At 36.0% G+C, this 20,292-nt stretch overlaps 3 protein-coding genes across 8 annotated transcripts in view; 2 read left to right on the forward strand and 1 right to left on the reverse strand.

Annotated features, from left to right (window-relative positions):
- Positions 1 to 12,973, reverse strand: part of Lmpt (four and a half LIM domains protein limpet) — a 357,474-nt gene extending 344,501 nt beyond the window's left edge. The window contains exons 1-2 of one of the 3 annotated variants that reach the window (XM_074170576.1): positions 12,852 to 12,866; positions 12,629 to 12,730 (exon numbers count right to left, since the gene is read on the reverse strand). In XM_074170576.1, the coding sequence (XP_074026677.1) occupies positions 12,629 to 12,670 (42 nt within the window). In that variant the 5' untranslated portion in view covers positions 12,671 to 12,730; positions 12,852 to 12,866. The other 2 variants (XM_074170573.1, XM_074170575.1) reach the window with 2 other exon arrangements.
- Positions 1 to 20,292, forward strand: part of LOC141480525 (uncharacterized) — a 149,415-nt gene that overhangs the window by 85,210 nt on the left and 43,913 nt on the right. The gene's annotated exons all lie outside the window — the stretch shown is intronic.
- On the forward strand, positions 17,703 to 20,221 carry LOC141480524 (uncharacterized). Its single transcript, XM_074170571.1, has 2 exons — positions 17,703 to 18,278; positions 19,354 to 20,221. The coding sequence occupies exons 1-2, from the start codon at positions 18,225 to 18,227 to the stop codon at positions 19,636 to 19,638; spliced, it is 339 nt and encodes a 112-aa protein (XP_074026672.1). The 5' UTR covers positions 17,703 to 18,224; the 3' UTR covers positions 19,639 to 20,221.

Consider the following 20,292-nt stretch of genomic DNA (forward strand, 5'->3'; position numbering starts at 1 on the left):
ATCCACGAATATTGTGATGGAGTTATTGAATTTAATATAGAAGACATATAAGGGTTTGTGGGGGTAGTTTTTCTGCCAGGCAAAATATTTTGAGATATAGGTCTCATTCAGTACCTCTCATAGTATGTAATTATGCAAAAAAATCCCCATCCACGAATATTTCAATGGAGTTATTGAATTTAATTTAGAAAACATAAAAGGGTGTGTGGGGGTAGTTTTTCTGCCCGACGAAATATTTTGAGACATAGGTCTCATTCAGTACCTCTCATAGTATGTAATTATGAAAAAAAATCCCCATCCAGGAATATTTCAATGGAGTTATTGAATTTAAATTAGAAAACATAAAAGGGTGTGTGGGGGTAGTTTTTCTGCCCGACAAAATATTTTGAGACATAGGTCTCATTCAGTACCTCTCATAGTATGTAATTATGCAAAAAAATCCCCATCCACGAATATTTCAATGGAGTTATTGAATTTAATTTAGAAAACATAAAAGGGTGTGTGGGGGTAGTTTTTCTGCCCGGCAAAATATTTTGAGATATAGGTCTCATTCAGCACCTCTCATAGTATGTAGTTATGCAAAAAAAATCCCCATCCACGAATATTGTGATGGAGTTATTGAATTTAATATAGAAGACATATAAGGGTTTGTGGGGGTAGTTTTTCTGCCCGGCAAAATATTTTGAGATATAGGTCTCATTCAGTACCTCTCATAGTATGTAATTATGCAAAAAAATCCCCATCCACGAATATTTCAATGGAGTTATTGAATTTAATTTAGAAAACATAAAAGGGTGTGTGGGGGTAGTTTTTCTGCCCGACGAAATATTTTGAGACATAGGTCTCATTCAGTACCTCTCATAGTATGTAATTATGAAAAAAAATCCCCATCCAGGAATATTTCAATGGAGTTATTGAATTTAAATTAGAAAACATAAAAGGGTGTGTGGGGGTAGTTTTTCTGCCCGGCAAAATATTTTGAGATATAGGTCTCATTCAGCACCTCTCATAGTATGTAGTTATGCAAAAAAAATCCCCATCCACGAATATTGTGATGGAGTTATTGAATTTAATATAGAAGACATATAAGGGTTTGTGGGGGTAGTTTTTCTGCCCGGCAAAATATTTTGAGATATAGGTCTCATTCAGTACCTCTCATAGTATGTAATTATGCAAAAAAATCCCCATCCACGAATATTTTGATGAAGTTATTGAATTTAATTTTGAAAACATAAAAGGGTGTGTGGGGTAGTTTTTCTGCCCGACAAAATATTTTGAGACATAGGTCTCATTCAGTACCTCTCATAGTATGTAATTATGCAAAAAAAATCTTCATTCACGAATATTTTCATGGAGTTATTGAATTTAACGTTGAAAAAATGAAAGTGTGTGTGGGGGTTGCGTTTCTGCCCGACAAAATATTTCAACATACGGGACTCATTTTGTATGCCAAATCAAATACATTCCAAGAAAAGAATCCTCATCTATAAAATATTTGAAGAAATTATGGATTTTTCTTTAAAAATTATTATATATATTATATTTCAACATAGGGGTTTTGTTCTGTATGCTTCAATGAATATTTTCGAAGAAAAAAATCCCCACTCACGTATGATGTGAACGAATTATGGATTTTTCTTTGCGATCATTGAGTAAAGTCATTGCTGGCCACGAAATGGGTACCCATTTTGGGAGCCGCTGATTATGGGGTCCCGCGCGACGCTTCGACAAATCCATGGCTAGAACTCGTGGCTGCTTTCACATTGATTGAGCCAGTTGTGTTCTGTGTATTTAATTTTGTCTAAAACCAGAGATATTGTGGAATATTCTTCATCAGCTTTGGTTGAATGAGCAATAGGCAAAGAGTCAAGTTTATTGCCATTATGTAAAAGTAAACATTTAAGTCTGCATTTTGACGAGTCTACAAACAAACACCAATTTTATTAGGGTCGTATCTTTTTAATCCCATTTCAGCCACTAATCCAGGAATATTATTGCAAAAAACAAAACCGTCCTCCTTAGAATACAAAGGAAGTAATTTCTTTTCCCTGGTACGGTGAAATGAGACATTCGCTTCTTTGGTGACCCAATTTCTCTCTTTCAATCTAGAAGCTAGAAGTTCTGATGAAGCTTTAGGCAATCCGGGATCTCTTATTGAATCATTTAGATCATTTTGGTTGAATGGTCTTGGTCTTTCAGCGTCTTCGCATTCGCTACCACCATCTTCGCTTGTGTCACTTTCCTCCATTCGTTGAATAATTTCGTGCGGACGTACCTGATATGTCCTTGGTTGGGGTTCTAATGTATCAGTTGAACGCAGGACAGGTCTAGTAACTGACGGCGCAGTAGGATAAACCCACATAGAATGATTTTTGCGGTTAATTTCTGTTATGTTTACGACGCAGAAACAACAATCGTGGTGGTTTGACGGTTCACGCCAAATCATAGGAGTAATGAAGTTCAAGGGCTCCGTCTTGTTGTTTTTCCATAATTGTAAAGACTCTACACACATTTTACACACTATTTTCGGTATCTAGGGCTTGTTGTTTGTTTCCAATGGCCGTTGAAAGTACTTCATGTAGGTATTTTTGACGAAGTCCGACACATTTGAATAGAATTTATGAATGTACATTTGCCACAAATGTGACAGAACCTATTTGGATTGAATATAGAATAGCACGTCAGTTCTAAGTTTGATCTTCCTCTTGAAGATGATCACTTAGTGCTCGAAACACGTGTTGAGGTGTTGGGTTTGGTGTCGGGAAAAAACTCCAGTAATATTCATTACTACACAGAAGGTTCCAAACAGTGCATCACAAGTACTCATTAATACAGTTTATTGTATGATTTTCACTATAAAGGGTTTTACAAAAACCGCGAAACGTGTTTCGCTATACAATAGCTTTCTCAAGCGTTAATAATAATCAACGCTAATATTAATGCTTTGAAAGCTTTTGTATAGCCAAATACGTGTCGCGTGTTTTGTAAAACCCTTTATATTGAAAATCATACAATGAACTGTATTAATGATTTCTATTTGGATTGTTCACACAGGTCCTTCTAGACGAAGCCATTGCAAAAAAAACAGAAACAAATAAGACGTTTGTGATGCACTGTTTGGAACCTTTGGTGAAGATCAGTTTGACCTTCCTCTTGAAGATGTTCACTTGGTGATCGAAACACGTGATCGAAACACTTGGTGTTAAAATAACGGTTTGGTGTTGGGAAAAAACTGCAGTAATATTCAAGTAAGACGTTGCCAATAGCGATATCAACAGTCAAATAGAGAGTACATTTCAAGGGGGTACCTGTATCTCCTAAACTAGAGCTGCTAGAAAAAATCTGAGAGTAGGTATAGAATAAACAAGACTAAAATAGTAAACAACAGATGAAAATTTTCATGACACAAAAAAGTTCAATTATGTTGTGCAATGTATTCAATTTTTTTTTTGTTATCGATGTTCTAAATTTAGTTCAATCGAAACTTATTAGATACCTTCAATAGAAAACGTTCGGTGGAAAAATGTCTGTACTTTTTTCAGAACTCGATTCTTAAACCATTTGGGTGTTTATTCAATGAAATACATTCTTCAACAGAAGATTATTATTTACGTAATAAACAATCCAGTTTCACTGTGTTCAAAAATAGTAAGATGATATCATACCATGTTCGTCGACCGTGTTAGAATGGGTAACCGCAAAGACAATTTCCATAACTAAATGATATTCTCAGTTTTCCGTGTCTAGTGGCGTGATCGATAAAGGTTTTTATAAGACTGATTTACAGAGGAGGCTTTGTGTTAACGAACGTCAAAAAAATTATTATTTATACATTATTACGAGGGAGAAATATCTATGTAAAATCTGTACGAGATTTAAAATATTCAAAGGAATCAAAGGTTCAAGACTGAGACTGAAGGTGTTTCTGACTCCGGTTAGTTTTGGTTTTGAAATTGCCTTTGGTTTTAATAGTTTTTTGAATGAAACTACTTTGAATGACAAGACGTGGTTTTTATGTTTGACAAGTATATCAATTCTGTTTATTTTTGCCAACTATTCAAAAAAATCTCTAATTGATAATTAGTACATGAGCAAAATAAATAAAACAAACATTTCAGATAAATAATCTGTAGGAACACTCCCTCTTGGTGAAGAGCTCCTGTTCTTCAACTGATAATAAGAATTCATAAGAACACCCATGCCCATGGACGTTTTAACATCTACCACTCGAATGTGACCATCTTTTCCTTGATGAACCTCAGTGACGATACCTTTTGGCCATATGTTTCTCGAAAACTGGTTGTCAACTATGATAACCACATCACCAACCTTGACTTTTCTTAGGGACGAAGAAAACCACTTAGTTCTCTTGGTTCAAACAGATAGTTATTCCTTTATCCATCGTCTCCAAAAATGATCCGAGAGAAGTTGAGATATTCGCCACTGTTTTCTAGTAAATAAATCAGTTTCTTCGAAATCACCTGGGGTCTGAGTTGATGTTCCCATTTCATCAGTTCGGACTTCCATTGTCTAATATAATATAAATTGATTTGAAAACCCTGAAAAAACAATTAAACAATTAATAATATAAAATTAATAATTTCGGGGTTTTCAAATCAATTTATATTTTATTAGACAATGGAAGTCCGAAATGATGAAATACACCACGTAACATTGTCAACCACCTTCAAACAAACCTTGATGTTCCCATTAAAAAGTGATTTGGTGTCAGGGCTTCACTGTCTGCGTGGTCGAGTGACACGTGAACCAGTGGACGGCTGTTGACAATGGATTCGGCTTCTATTAATAAAGTCTGCAGAACTTCGTCTCGTGGAAATTTTTCTTTGAGAATAACATTCAAAGTAGTTTTGATGGATCTAATGAGTCTCTCCCAACTCCCTCCCATATATGGAGCAGAAGGGGGATTGAAATTGAATTCGATGTTGTCAGTGGTTAAGTTCGAAATTAACTTATTCTTATTAGGCTCTCTTAAGTTCATTTGCTGCTCCCCTTAGGTTCGTACCATTATAGGAAAATACCTTTTTGGGACACCCTCTACGACCAATTCGTCTTATGATTGCCATTATTGCCGAATCTGTACTCAAAGAGTATACCATTTCAAGATGAACTGCACGGGTGTTCATGCATGTAAACAGTACTCCGTATCTTTTTTCATGTCTTCGGCGAACAGAAACACTCATAGGCCCAAAATAGTCCATTTCGACTATGGTGAAAGGTCGAACAAATGAGGTTAGACGAGAATTCGGTAACGGTGCCATCTCTGGTAGTTCTGGTTTTGCCCTTTTATTTTTGCAAAATTGGCATCTGTTCCAACAACTTCTCACTGCTGCAATTTCGTCTTGAAAATGTTCCTTCTGAACATATTTTATCCATGAATTTTCGATTTATATTTCGTTAGGCATGAATTCCTTGTGTCCCGTTCCACATATCACACGTTATAAAACAGGTCACACAGGTAAAACCTCGTTAGTCTCTAACTACCACAAGTTTCGACTTCTTAGAGTTATCGTCCATAGGGGACGACAGTCTTTTGATCACAATAATTGTTAAATGTTCAATTTGATGGTTCAGAGATTCAAATCTACGATTTGAAGATTGAATATAATTTAAAGAAATCCAAAACGAGTACTTGTCCCAATGACCAGGACTGCAATGCTTTTCTCAACGCGCGTTTCACCAACCAAGTTGGCGTCTTCAGGAAACGTTGAATACACCAAAGATTTAAAATTCAATTCAAAAATTTAATGATTGAATGACTCAAACTGAAGATTTTGAGATTAGTAATAAAGATTCAATGGTTTAAAAAAATAAGATTAAAAATGTTTTGTTTTTCGAGACCAAAGGAAGATTTTTTTACGGACAAAACACAAGCACTACAGAAAAATCCTTAAGGCGCTCTTAGAGCGGTGATTCACAGTCGATTTGAATTGCTGGAGATTAAATTCATTTAAAAAAGCGTTTTCAGAAAATGTATTCCACATAACCGCCGTTCTCCAAATGAAAGAGTTCTTAAACAGTGAAGTTTGAGCTGAGTTGAACCTCAAAACAATGAGCAGCCACAGTTCGTCACGTATTTCTGATATGTACCGCTCTTGGTGGAATCAAATGTGCCAAGTCACTTGAACATTTCTCGTGAAACTAGCTATAGAAGAGAGACAAATCTCCAACCCTTTTTCGATGTTCCAGGCTATCAAGATTGCACGTAATGTTCGCGTCTCCAATCAGGCGGATGGCTCTCTCCTGGATGGAATCCAGCAGCTTCAGGGTACGTTTGGGGGCGGAGCTCTATCCATGAGAATAATATTTCAGAGACGGTCTGATCTGACCCTTATGAAGCATCAAAAGTTGCTGAGGTGTGTACCGTTTTCTGGTTCGGAACAATGTTTCAAGCTTTTGAGAAGCAGCCTTTGCAATGCCAGCGACTTGATTGTGCCAAGACATATTGGTGTCCATTTCAACCCCCAATAAACTTATTAAAATAGAAAGCGGAATTGTCTGACCTGACATTATCATCTCCGGTTCGAAAACGAATATACCTTTTTGGAGAAAATCGATGCCTGGGTTTTTGTGGCATTCAATTGAACCTGGTTACTTTCACCCCAATTCAAAATTACTTCTAGCTCCTCAATAATATATTCAACTTCCTACTGCCGGTGAAGATGTGCATCCGCTGCCGATGTCCCGGAATCCAAATGGAATGACGAGACAAGTGTGCTGTCGTCAGCGAAGCAATATATTAGATTCTTAGTTTTTTCCATTAAGTCGTTGATATACAATAAAAAAGAGGATTGTAGACAATAAGGATCCCAGCGTTGATGGTGAAAGTATTCGAGAGATATCCAATGACGGCCACTTGCGGGGAACGTTATTTCAGGAAGCTGAAAGCCATACACAAAAATGACCCAGCAAGCCGTAGCATCCAAGTTTGGCCAGCAAACCCTCATGCCACATACGGTCAAAGGCCTTGGAAATATCAAGCGCAACAGCTCTTGGCTCTCCATGTTTCTCGATTACGTTATTCCAAATATGGGTGACATACGATAGAAGATCACCTGTTGATATTCGTTTCCAAAAGTCATATTGATCGCTCAAGATATTGAAGCCTTCCAAATATTTGAGGATATGGAGGATATGTTTCCCCTACCTTGTTTAAAAGATGGGAAAGTTCATTATTATAGTACTATTGAAGAATAATCCAACGGTTTGACCCCAGTTATGATAATCCGGTTCGACCCGGGATATTTCGACCACAATGTTAGAAAATTTACTCATCATGAACATTGTCATTGTCAATGTTATTCAGTACAAACCTATAAAATATTTTTGTTTTCTACTATATAGTTGTTGGAATGAATGTATGCATCTTGGTTTGTTATAAAAAGGTAAATACATATGATTTTAGCAATTATTATTGGATATCAAAATAAGTCTGACGACTCTACCGAGGAGAGATACACAACTGCAGGCAGAGCAGTCACTAACTTTGAGCTAATACTCCGAAATCGGTCTGTCAATGGTCATCCCGACCAAATGAAATCGATTTCGGCTTTTCATATGTACTTGCGACGTATTTTCCAAACGGAAGACATTGCACAGGAGCCTGGTGGATTTACTTTAGCTTTCGGTGCGGCAATAGCTTGGCCAGATGTGTCTGCCACATACAAAATTGTAGGTCTCACATCAGAAGCAAGGATTTGGTATTTTTAGCAGAACTCGGTATATAACTCGTATCTTATTGTCATAGTGAAAATTAATCATTCAGCCTCTAAATTGAAAGCCGAAAGTTTTTTGCTACGACGAATTGACATGCATATAACTAGTAGGTATGTTGCCCACATGAACAAATAATTTTTTTTTATGATGACAACTGAAATTATTTCATCAGTTCGGACTTCCACTTTCTAATATGCTGAAATCATCCACAAGGAGGAATACTCGTTTAGGAGAAAATTCAAAGAAGCCGCATATATGTTGTCAAACAACGCATTTAGCCAAGGTAGCGTAGAGATACGTAACATATGGAAACCTCCAATCAAGCGGAACACGACCAAATCCCGCCAAACGGTCAGCTGCCACGAAAAAATAATGAAGCGGGGATAGGGGATCGGTGAAAGCAGTCGAGCGACCTATAAATAGTTAGATCTCGAAGAAATAAGTCCAGTTATCATCCGAAGACGATTGTGGATACTAACAATCGAAACGTCGTGAATTAACTTGGTTTGGAATCTTTTAATTTTATATTTTTAATTTTCATTTTTTGTTGATAACTTTTTTATTTTTTCAGTTCGTGTTGATAGTTCAATTTTGATTGATAGTTGTAATTTAGGTTTTTTTTTGCTTAATAAAATTGTTTTTTCAGTTAATCTTTTTAATTTTTTCACAGATTTTTTCAAGGATTTCAAATCAATTTATATCATATTAGATAATGGATGTCCGAACTGATGAAATGCACCACGAAACATTGTCAACCACCTTTAAACAACTAAAATTATTGTCTAACAAAAAATGGAAATTACTTTACTTTTGGTTAAATCGCCTGTACAATACATGAAATTTTGATGAAAAAATAAGAAATTGCAAAGATGGTTTGTATTTTTTTAAATAACATTTTTTGGAATGCAAAAAAATTTGATAAATATTATGTCAACTTTATGGGTATAAAGCACTATAGGTATTGGCAAATCTGTGAGAATATCGCTAAAAAAGTCAAAAAGAAGACTTATATTGAATGAAAAAGTAAGTAATGAGAATGACGAAGCAAATAAACTATTTCATTTATTATATTTTTGACTCGCTTAATATCTATGATGCTTATGATAATGTCTCATTTCATAAGCATCGTTTCATTACAAAAAAATATAAAAAAGAAAATAAAAAGAAAATTTGGGACTTCACGAATTGTATAGGGAATTACAAGGAAATTAGTCAGTTATTACTTGGGAATTAAAGAAATTACAGGGAGTTACAGGTATTAGTCGGGGATTACTGAGGAATTACAGGTATTACTCGCGTATTACTCGAGAATTAGAGGGTATTACCTGGGAAATTAGTGTACAACATTTTTCCAGTGGTTTCCCCCACGGACGGAGGCAAGGTTCCGTTACAAACTAGATATCTAACATGATTTCGAGCGTTAAAATTGCTAACGAAAAAAATTAATGAGGATGAGTGATAGAAGATGATACATTTTCCTAAAACACAGTTTCAGTAAAAAAGTTCCACTAACACATGTCCATGAAGGAATGAATCCATATACCAGTCACCCTGTATACTATACACATACAATATATTGAAATTACCCCGATCGCCCTGTACACTATGGCATTTTCATTGCGTCGGTATTTAAATTAAATGAAGTAACTCTCTATAAATAAACTCAACTCGACTACCTACATTAATATAACAATGAAAAAAATAAGTATTTCATATTCCTCGTCGGATGGTTGAATACCACTTCCGAGGTTATTTCATCATCGTTATGGTATCAAAAATACAAAATCGATATTCCACAAACGTGAACGCCAGTTTGCATGTTATACCCAAATTGGCTTGCACGATTACATTCGTATACAGGGATATGAAAAAGTTCAATTCATATCACCCGTTCCTTTGAACTTTTTGTTCTGGGCGAATCCATCTATACTTCTTCTATACTAATATTATAAATGTGAAAGTTTGTGAGGATGGATAAATGTATGTATTTATGTATGTTTGTGGCTCTTTCACGCCTAAACGACGATGGGAGACGATGCGCGGGAGTAGAGAGGCGGTCTAAGCAATGAAGCGCCATCGCCGAGAACGCGATTACAGCGTAAATAAGCAACATGAAGGAGTCAGAAATGTCCACCCTCAGAGGAAAAATAGGCGTTTAAAGATTGTATTGAATTTCGTCAGTTTTTAAGTTGGAAACCTGAAGTTTTGGGTTAATATAAAAATGTTGTAACTATTTGTTTGAAATGGTCTGTCACGAAACTTAATGTGACAAACCAAATTCTACGCGGCGAAGCCGCGGGCAACAACTAGTAGGTAATGGATATTTTCAAATTAGCATTTGTTTGTTTCATTTTCAATACCGCACCCCTTCACGTTCAAAGATGTGTAGGCAATTCGTTTATTACTTATGACATATTATTTTTCACTTTTCAAGAAAAAATAAAAATGAGACTACTCTAACCGACAGGATCATCATTTTAATAATGGCAAGAGAGGTCTTATTTTGAAAATTGAACACCAAATTTTGAAATAATGTAATTCGTTTGTATTTCTACTGGAATTCGTTGAAAAATTCAAGGTTTAGGTTGGTGTATCTGGAATTGAGTATTGATTTGGAAGATTCATGTACACACAATTTTATTGAATGATGTATGCATTTTGTTTAACAAAACTCGCCCAAACAGTTCTTCATAACAAGTATTGGAATCAAATTTTACGCGATATCGGACATGTGAGGTAAAACGAGGATTGGTCGTTCACCTGCTTGTCTTTTCTGATGAGGTAACATTTCGTTTGAAAAATACTGAAGCTTTCCAAAATCAGCATTCAATAATGAAAAGCGCATACCCAACGTGCCCAAAAACAACAGTGTGAAGGCAGCCCATAGGTTTCAGCCACGAATTGGGGGAATTTACCATTAACGGGAAGGAGTGCGCCAAGCCACCATTGGTCGTTAAAATTCATTGCTAGCCACGAAAAGTTATCTTTTATAACAATAATTTCATGGCCAGCCATGGAGATTTTCAAATGAAACGATAGTTTTCAATAATACCATTACAGTCCTCGATTTTTTCGCGGAAAAAAACATTCCCTGTAACTCCTTTATCATTTTGATTGCAAAATCATATCTCTTGAAAAATTTGTGATGAAAGGAGTTACAGGGAGTGTTTTTTTCCGCGACAGAACCGAGGACTGTAAAGGTATTATTGAAAACGTTAAAAACTATCGTCTCATGTGAAAATTTAAATGACTGGCCATGAAATTGTTATAAAAGGCAACTTTTCATGGCTAGCAATGAATGTTAACGACCAATGGTGGCTTGCCGCCCTCCTTTCCGTTAATGGTAAATTCCCCCAATTCGTGGCTGAAACCCATGGCTGCCTTCACACTGGTCCCAAAAACCTAGTGTGTGAGTTTATATAGTGGGTATCAAAATAAATGAGTCATACTTCGAGGAAACGCTGGATGTAAACAGTATCTGAATTTTATCGTGATGAATTCTTTCTACTTTAAGGAGTATTTTTCCTAATGGAGAAGATTCTGATGTACCTGCCAATAAAATTTTGTTACAGTAAAACCAAAAGCAAGACGGTGAGCCTCGAAATTATACACATTCAGTTCGAAAATACTTCGATTAGATATTTCATAATCGGTAGTTTGGCAGACCTAGCATACATCGAGAATTCACTGAGTTTTACACCTGGAACTTTGTCTACAACTATTATCAGAGCTCAAATTATCCTCATAGCACAAACTACTGTTCGGGATTCGCATGTTCAATTTTTTCGGCGATGCACGTGTCTTCATTTATATTAGTCGTGCTGTTTGCCCTGAATCTGGTGTTGTTGAGTGCGGGTAGCTAGACTATATTAATGTTTTTGTAATGTTTTTTCTCTAGGTGGTTCCACTTATGTTTCGCTTGCGTGTAAGCAGTTTTTTTTATTAAGTACTTTTCTTGGTTTTTCACTGCCCGGTACTGACTACCGATAATAACAACCGATAACATATATATTGTTAAAATGCAAGAGCACGCGGCACTAAGTGCAAGGAGTCAAGAATGGTTTTCCTGATATCTGTTAAAAGGATCTAACTTTGAAGCAAGTACTAAGTATGGTCCACATATTGCTTGCTGTATTTTGTGCAAACCTATTAGCTGTGGAATCTAGTAACAGTTTTTTCCAGTCCATATTACAAACTCGTTGCCGCTAAGTGGCAATAAAATGTTTGAGATGCTGTTGAAAAGTGTAAGCGCCTATTCATGGGCTAAATATTATGAAAAAATATTCATATGAACATAGAGCAATTATGCAATTGTTTGTGGTGTTTGCCATTTGTCAAGTTAAAATTATTATTGTGACAACAGATATTCGCAATTAGAATACAACACGAAAAACTTTTAGAAAACTTTTTACATGTACTAGGTACCTTGGAAACAATGAATTTTCAGACCTTCAATTATTAAAACTGTTTTTCATAAAAGTAGCCCGTGATCACGTCCTTACATTTATGCACCGCGATTAGAAAATACTCCTCTATACATGAATCAATTTTTTGTCAGATCGTTAACTAGTTCATGGCCAGGTCTTCAACGATTTTGGGGAAAAAATAGATTTTCAATTAATGTATATATACTGTGTATACAATTGAGTTTTTATGTTCCATCAGCCACAGGCAAATCTACTGAAGGCATCAGAAGAACTTCTTCACCCAAAAGTTAAAAAGTAAAACTTCATTTATAAACCAGATGTTGAGAAGCATATCTACTCAACTAACGTTTGCTGATGGTTATGGAAAAAGAAAAAAAATGTATCATTCCATTCTATCATGTGTCAATCTCCGCAATTTCTACAATTACCATTGTTATTCAAAATAAATAAAAAATATGAGTACTTACGTCTGGAGAAAAACATTCCTGTGGAGTTCTGGTGACGATCATAATTGTAAAACTTTTTATAAACTAATATAAACACAAAACACATCAAGTTGTGGTGGTAAACTAGAAGAGGAACACAAGAAATAGACACAAACTAAGGAATCAACACACACACAAAATTTTTAGTCAACATTTTAAAATAAAAGTTTTATAGGTTAGAATAACTAAACAAAAAGCGACCTACCACACAACATTCACCATATGCACTGTGTGCGATGATCGATATGTCCTTTTTCCATATCGAGTGTTAAATCATACCTGGTAAAGACTGCCTACGCGATAGACAACCATTCGTGCAAACGTAACAGTAAATGAAGAATTCATGCGGTTTCACAAGGTTTGTGGGTTTCACGAGTTCAACTTTCAGGGCCGTACTAAGTGTCGTTGACTAGAGCCTATAAGTTTAGATTTCTCATGCAATTCATTTTACAAAATGGAATGTAGATTCTAACGGAAAAGAGGTAAGTTAAGCAAGATTAAAAATGGATAATTTTGACCTCAAAAACGAATTTACGGGACAAAAGTGCAAATGAAATCAATATCAATTAAAAAATTCGAAATAAAATACCCTTTGATCGAAATATCACCAAAAAAGATAGAAAGATAAGTATCATTAACAATAGGTATTACTCAAATACAAATATTGAGATTTTAAATGGAAACGCGTAACGTACATCGATATATTCGGACGAATATTTAGAAGCTGAGTGTGACTGAACATCAAATCTTGTAGCTTTCCTGATTGGAAACAATTTATATTTGAAAATTTTTATCTATTAGAAAAATGCTTTAGGTTTTCTACTCCTTCATATTTATACAATAAAATGTGGAAGAAAGCAATTAAGTACAAAATAAACTTCCAACAAAGATGTGTAGATGACGTACAGAAATATCTTTCAGATAAAAACTGGAAAAAAAATCTGTTGAAACAATTACTTCACATGAACATTCAATTACACGAAAAACACTTCAGTCTTTTCTCCAAACATTCGTTGAAACAGATATCATTCACATGAAAACTACACAACGTAATAAATGGAGAGCATTTTCAAAGCTTGTAATATGTATCAAAGCCAAAAAATTGTTTTTCCGAAAACTGATCTCTCTCAAAAATATATCCTATTTCATAAATCCAATATGGCGAACCGTGCCCAAAATGGCGAATTAGTGTTTTCATGCAATCATCTAACACTGATATCAAATGATAAGGTTTGCTGATTAATGAAACGACGTCACTCCTAATCCAATATGGCGGACTCCCAAACGTGGTAGACTATGTTTTTATGCACCCTCATTTGGATATAATGAGGGTTCAAAAGGAAAAATCAAAATGACGGCATAGTTTGTCGGTCCCTAAGAAACAAAAATGAACAATTTTCACATATAGTCAAGTATATATATATATATATATATATATATATATATATATATATATATATATATATATATATATATATATATATTCAAAGACATTCGTTTAGTCTAATTTATTTCATCAATTTGATTAAATATCATTCATTCGAAACGATGTGTGTATTGTATCGATTAGATGATAATTTTGCGGAGACAAAATGAAATTCTCATTTTAATTTCTCTAATATTTGAATTACTTAGTCAAATGAATTGTGGATCATTTCAAGAATAACATTTATTGAGTTCTCAAAATAATTCGGTTGAGTCAAACAATATAATTTCATCAAATCAAAAGTACGTCTGTCGAATGAAAACTTTCAAATTCAGTTTAGCAGTAGGTATGGGGTGCTGTTTTGACACTAATTACACTAATGACACTAATATAATTGAATCAGCTAAATATTTATTTTCACTTCAACAATACATATCATTACATTTAACTAATTTTGGAAATAATTTCAAGCCTATGGATAATTTCATTTCAATATTTTTATTATTTGTTGGTTTGAAAAATTAAATTATTTCCTTGAAAGAAATGGTATAGTTGAAATACTTCTAAGGAATAGTGCTGGTCGGCACCATTTGCGTTTGCGCAAGAACCGTAAATTAATCACGAATGGAATAAGAATTAAAAATGTGTTTTGTGTTTTGCAAGGAAATGACGAAAAGGTTTACAGTTTGATTATCTGAGTTGAAATACTTCTAAAGCCGCGTTTACACAGGAGTTAAGAGCACGAGTTTTTACCTCGGTTACTTTGGCAATAAAGTTCAGCAATATTTCGTATTTTCTATTCTCTTTCCCGAAACAGTGAAAAATGTATTTTGAAGGCATCATGAATATTTGAAATGACGGAAACTATAGAAAATAGTGAAAACTAAACGAAAAATCCGAGCAGGGATTTTGTCTGTCTGTCTGATTTTAATCAGACAATCTGCCACCTTCATATTTTGTTATAGTGGTGACAACTGGAAATAAAAAAATATGTCAGAAATGAAATAAAAAAAACCGGCCGTCGGGGGCGGTACAGATCCAGCAATATTTTTATTAGAGACTCTGCCACCTTCATATTTTGGTATAGTGTTAAGAAATAGAAATGAAGATCTATGTTAGAGGTGAAATCAAAAAACCGGCCGTCGGGGGCGGTACAGATCCAGTAATATTTTTATTAGAGACTCTGCCATCTTCATATTTTGGTATAGTGTTAAGAAATGGAAATAAAGATATATGGCCGAGGTGAAATCAAAAAACCGGCCGTCTGGGGCGGTACAGATCCAGCAATATTTTTATTAGAGAGCCTTCCACTTTCATATTTTGGAATGGTGTTGAGAAATGGAAATAAAGATATATGGCCGAGGTGAAATAAAAAAACCGGCCGTCGGGGGCGGTACAGACCCAGCAATATTTTTATTAGAGACTCTGCCACCTTCATATTTTGGGATAGAGTTAAGAAATGGAAATGAAGAAATATGTCAGGTGTGAAATCAAAAAACCGGCCGTCGGGGGCGGTACAGATCCAGCAATATTTTTATTAGAGAACCTGCCACCTTCATATTCTTGAATGGTGTTAAGAAATGGAAATGAAGAAATATGTCAGGTGTGCAATCAAAAAACCGGCCGTCGGGGGCGGTACAGATCCAGCAATATTTTTATTAGAGACTCTGCCACCTTCATATTTTGGTATAGTGTTAAGAAATAGAAATGAAGATCTATGTTAGAGGTGAAATCAAAAAACCGGCCGTCGGGGGCGGTACAGATCCAGTAATATTTTTATTAGAGACTCTGCCATCTTCATATTTTGGTATAGTGTTAAGAAATGGAAATAAAGATATATGGCCGAGGTGAAATCAAAAAACCGGCCGTTTGGGGCGGTACAGATCCAGCAATATTTTTATTAGAGAGCCTTCCACTTTCATATTTTGGAATGGTGTTGAGAAATGGAAATAAAGATATATGGCCGAGGTGAAATAAAAAAACCGGCCGTCGGGGGCGGTACAGACCCAGCAATATTTTTATTAGAGACTCTGCCACCTTCATATTTTGGGATAGAGTTAAGAAATGGAAATGAAGAAATATGTCAGGTGTGAAATCAAAAAACCGGCCGTCGGGGGCGGTACAGATCCAGCAATATTTTTATTAGAGAACCTGCCACCTTCATATTCTGGAATGGTGTTAAGAAATGGAAATGAAGAAATATGTCAGGTGTGCAATCAAAAAACCGGCCGTCGGGGGCGGTACAGATCCAGCAATATTTTTATTAGAGAACCTGTCACCTTCATATTTTGGAATGGTGTTAAGAAATGGAAATGAAGAAATATGTCAGGTGTAAAATCAAAAAACCGGCCATCGGGGGCGGTACAGATCCAGCAATATTTTCATTAGAGAGCCTGCCACCTTCATATTTTGGAATGGTGTTAAGAAATGGAAATAAAGATATATGGCCGAGGTGAAATCAAAAAACCGGCCGTCGGGGGCGGTACAGGTCCAGAAATATTTTTATTAGAGAACCTGCCACCTTCATATTTTGGTATGGTGTTAAGAAATGGAAATAAAGATATATGGCCGAGGTGAAATCGAAAAACCGGCCGTCGTGAGCGGTACAGATCCAGCAATATTTTCATTAGAGACCCTGCCACCTCCATATTTTGGTATAGTGGTCACAGCTGGACATAAAGAAATATGGCCGAGGTGAAATCAAAAAACCGTTCGTCAGCGGTGGTACAGATCCAGCAATACTTTCGTTAGAGCCCCAATCACTTTCATATTTTGTTGTAGTTTATTGATTAAGTATAAAGAGACATGGCAGATAGGAAATTAAAACCGGCACATGCAAAATAAATACAAAATTATAAACAATGAATGGCCGGCCGGCCGGTTTTTTGATTTCACATCTGACATATTTCTTCATTTCTATTTTTTAGCACTATACCAAAATATGAAGGTGGCAGAGTCTCTAATAAAAATATTGCTGGATCTGTACCGCCCCCGACGGCCGGTTTTTTGATTTCAAACCTGACATATTTCTTCATTTCCATTTCTTAACACTATACCAAAATATGAAGGTGGCAGAGTCTCTAATAAAAATATTGCTGGACCTGTACCGCCCCCGACGGCCGGTTTTTTGATTTCACACCTGACATATTTCTTCATTTCCATTTCTTAGCACTATACCAAAATATGAAAGTGGCAGAGTCTCTAATAAAAATATTGCTGGATCTGTACCGCCCCTGACGGCCGGTTTTTTGATTTTACACCTGACATATTTCTTCATTTCCATTTCTTAGCACTATACCAAAATATGAAAGTGGCAGAGACTCTATTAAAAATATTGGTAAATTTGTACCGCCTCCGACGGCCGGTTTTTTGATTTCGTCACTGCTATATTTCTTCGTTTCCTTTTGTTAACACTATAACAAAATATGAAGGTGGCAGGGTGTCTGAATAAAATGTTGACAGAAGTATACCGCCCCCTGCTCGGATTTTTCGTTCAGTTTTCACTATTTTCTATAGTTTCCGTCATTTCAAATATTCATGATGCCTTCAAAATACATTTTTCACTGTTTCGGGAAAGAGAATAGAAAATACGAAATATTGCTGAACTTTATTGCCAAAGTAACTGAGGTCGAGTTTTTAACATTTTTGTTATTAACTGATGTTAATAACATTTTCTTTTGGCTGCCAGTTGTGGTATCAACAAAAGTTAGTCACTCCGCCATCTTCAATCAACGCTCATGCGCAGCCAGCATTTGTAGTGAGACGTGACGTGGTGCTCGCTGCCGCTGCGTGCGTTCTTTTGGCTACCGCTGCTCAAAGGAGACGTAGGAGATACTAGGTGAAACCATCACTCAAAGCAAGGACTGTGTACAGTGGGAGTGATGTGTTAAATGATCTGCAAGAAGACGATCGTAACCCTCTTTCATGCGAGCTACGGTGCGACGGAAGCATCAAGAATTTCCTCCGCATGACCAGCTGTGATGTTGAGTGGTTGACCGGACAATAGGGCACAGAATTGGGAAAAAAGGACACCAACTACAGAAAATCCATTCCAGTGAAAGACTTGCGGTAACGTTGCGGTTTTTAGCTACAGGGGACTCGTTTGCAAGTTTAGGATATTTATTTAAAATATCAAAATCAACATTTTCATTGATGTTTCCACAAATACTAGATGGTTTGATTGATTGCTTCAAAGAAAATGTACAAGTAAGTGAATTACATACCAGAATATTAAAATGAAAGTACTGTCACTTTGCATAATGCATCAAACTGTCGTTTTGCATAATAGTTTGAAACATGCAAAAAACATAACTTTCAAAACCGTCATTATTCATAACTTTTTTATCGACCTAGTTAGTCTACTCACCTTTAGGTGTCGCAACTGCGCACTTGCTAATAACTTGCTAATTTGCTGATAATGAGTGCTACATGGTACTACTTAATTGCATTAAGCAACCCAAAATCCTTGTTTTTTCATATTTATGTTATCATAAAACAAGTGTACAACATTCATAAGTACATGTAAACAATGTATTTAAATAGAAAGAAACGTTACAATCAAGTATTTACAGACAGAAATCGCTTGTAGTGGGGATGTTCGTTGCATAGATCTGAGTACTTTCAGGGTCCGCGTCATGCGGGCTCACGGATGAATACATGCTTGGCGTGAGACTATTTGTTGCTTCTAGCAAACTTCCAGGGCTAGAAGTTGCGTCCGACGGTTGGAACTCAGGCATACCAATTTCAAACAAAACTTGATTGATTCGATGTTTTGCAACCAATTGCAAACGACGGTCTTTTATTTGACGAAGCTGGCAAGCTACGTTCTCCCGAATACCTGTGAAAAAGGAATTATTGTGAATTATTGTGTTTATCCTTCTTAGGATAAGTGTAACGCAGTGTTATGACTGTAAAACGATTTTATAACTATAACGTCAATATTCCTACCTCACAGTGATCTCTTTCTCCGATCTTCTTCTCAAGCCGATTCATAACGCCATATGCCTCCTCAGCCATCATTTGGTTTGTTTTCCGTTTTTTTGGTTGGATTGCTTTCGGAGCTTGGGGTGGTGCCATAGCATGCTTAGCTGCTAGGGCTTGTGCGGCGCCGACTTGTGGAGGCTGGGCTGGGGTGATTTCTGTTCCCTCATCTTCTGTTTCCCGATTGTCCTCATCTTCCTCTGCATGCTGAAAAACTCAAAATAATTTAAAAATTTAACTAATCATTTAAAATAATCCATTTAAATAAATAATTTAAAATAATCCAAGATGTCTTTTTCAGGTACCATCCACGCCTGAGGAATGGCTACACCATGCAAAAGAATATATCCGACTCTGGAACTTTCCTCACTGTGTTGGAGCCATGGACGGCAAGCATGTAATGCTCCAAGCTCCAATACATACAGGTAGTGATTACTTTAACTACAAAGGATTCTTCAGTATCGTCCTGCTAGCTTTGGTCGATGCTAATTATTGCTTCTCCTACGTGTCTGTTGGATGTCAAGGACGATTGTCGGACGGTGGAGTGTTTGCAGACAGTGCTAGGTATTCTCAGATAGTGCGTTGAACGAGTTCTTGGAAAGCAATACAATCAATCTACCTAACGCCACCCTTTTACCGAAAGAACCCTACCCGTCCCATACGTTATCGTCGCGGATAACGCATTTCGATTAAAATCAACCAATATGGAAACATATCCTGGGCTGCATGAGAAAGGTAGTGAAAAACGGGTGTTTAACTATCGACACTGTCGGTATAGAAGAGTGATGGAAAATGCATTCGGAATTATATCAGTCGTGTTCAGGGTACCAAGAAAACCTTTGTTGCTCCAACCTGATCGTGCAAAAAAGGTTGTGTTGGCTTGTATCCAATTACACAACTTCCTGAGACGAAGCAAGCCGTCAATCGGAACATACACCTCTTCAGGCACGTTTTATCAAGAGGACCCTTCAACAGGACAACTAATTCCTTGACAGTGGCGAATTCTTGGTTTGCCATCAGAAAATCTACTTAGATTAAAGAAAATACCGAAAAAATCATCTGACATCGCAAAACTAGTAAGGAATGAATTTTGTACGTATCTTAACAGCTTGGCAACAGTTTGGCAAAAGCAGTAGAAAGAAGTAGAAAAGTGTATCTTGTTGTATAAAACGTAGCATTGAGTTATATATATATATATATATATATATATATATATATATATATATATATATATATATAT

The sequence above is a fragment of the Leptinotarsa decemlineata genome, unplaced genomic scaffold (assembly GCF_025532065.1).
Source record: "Leptinotarsa decemlineata unplaced genomic scaffold, Ldec_3_MD MMD2_P_RNA_scaffold_9, whole genome shotgun sequence".
NCBI lineage: Eukaryota > Metazoa > Arthropoda > Insecta > Coleoptera > Chrysomelidae > Leptinotarsa > Leptinotarsa decemlineata.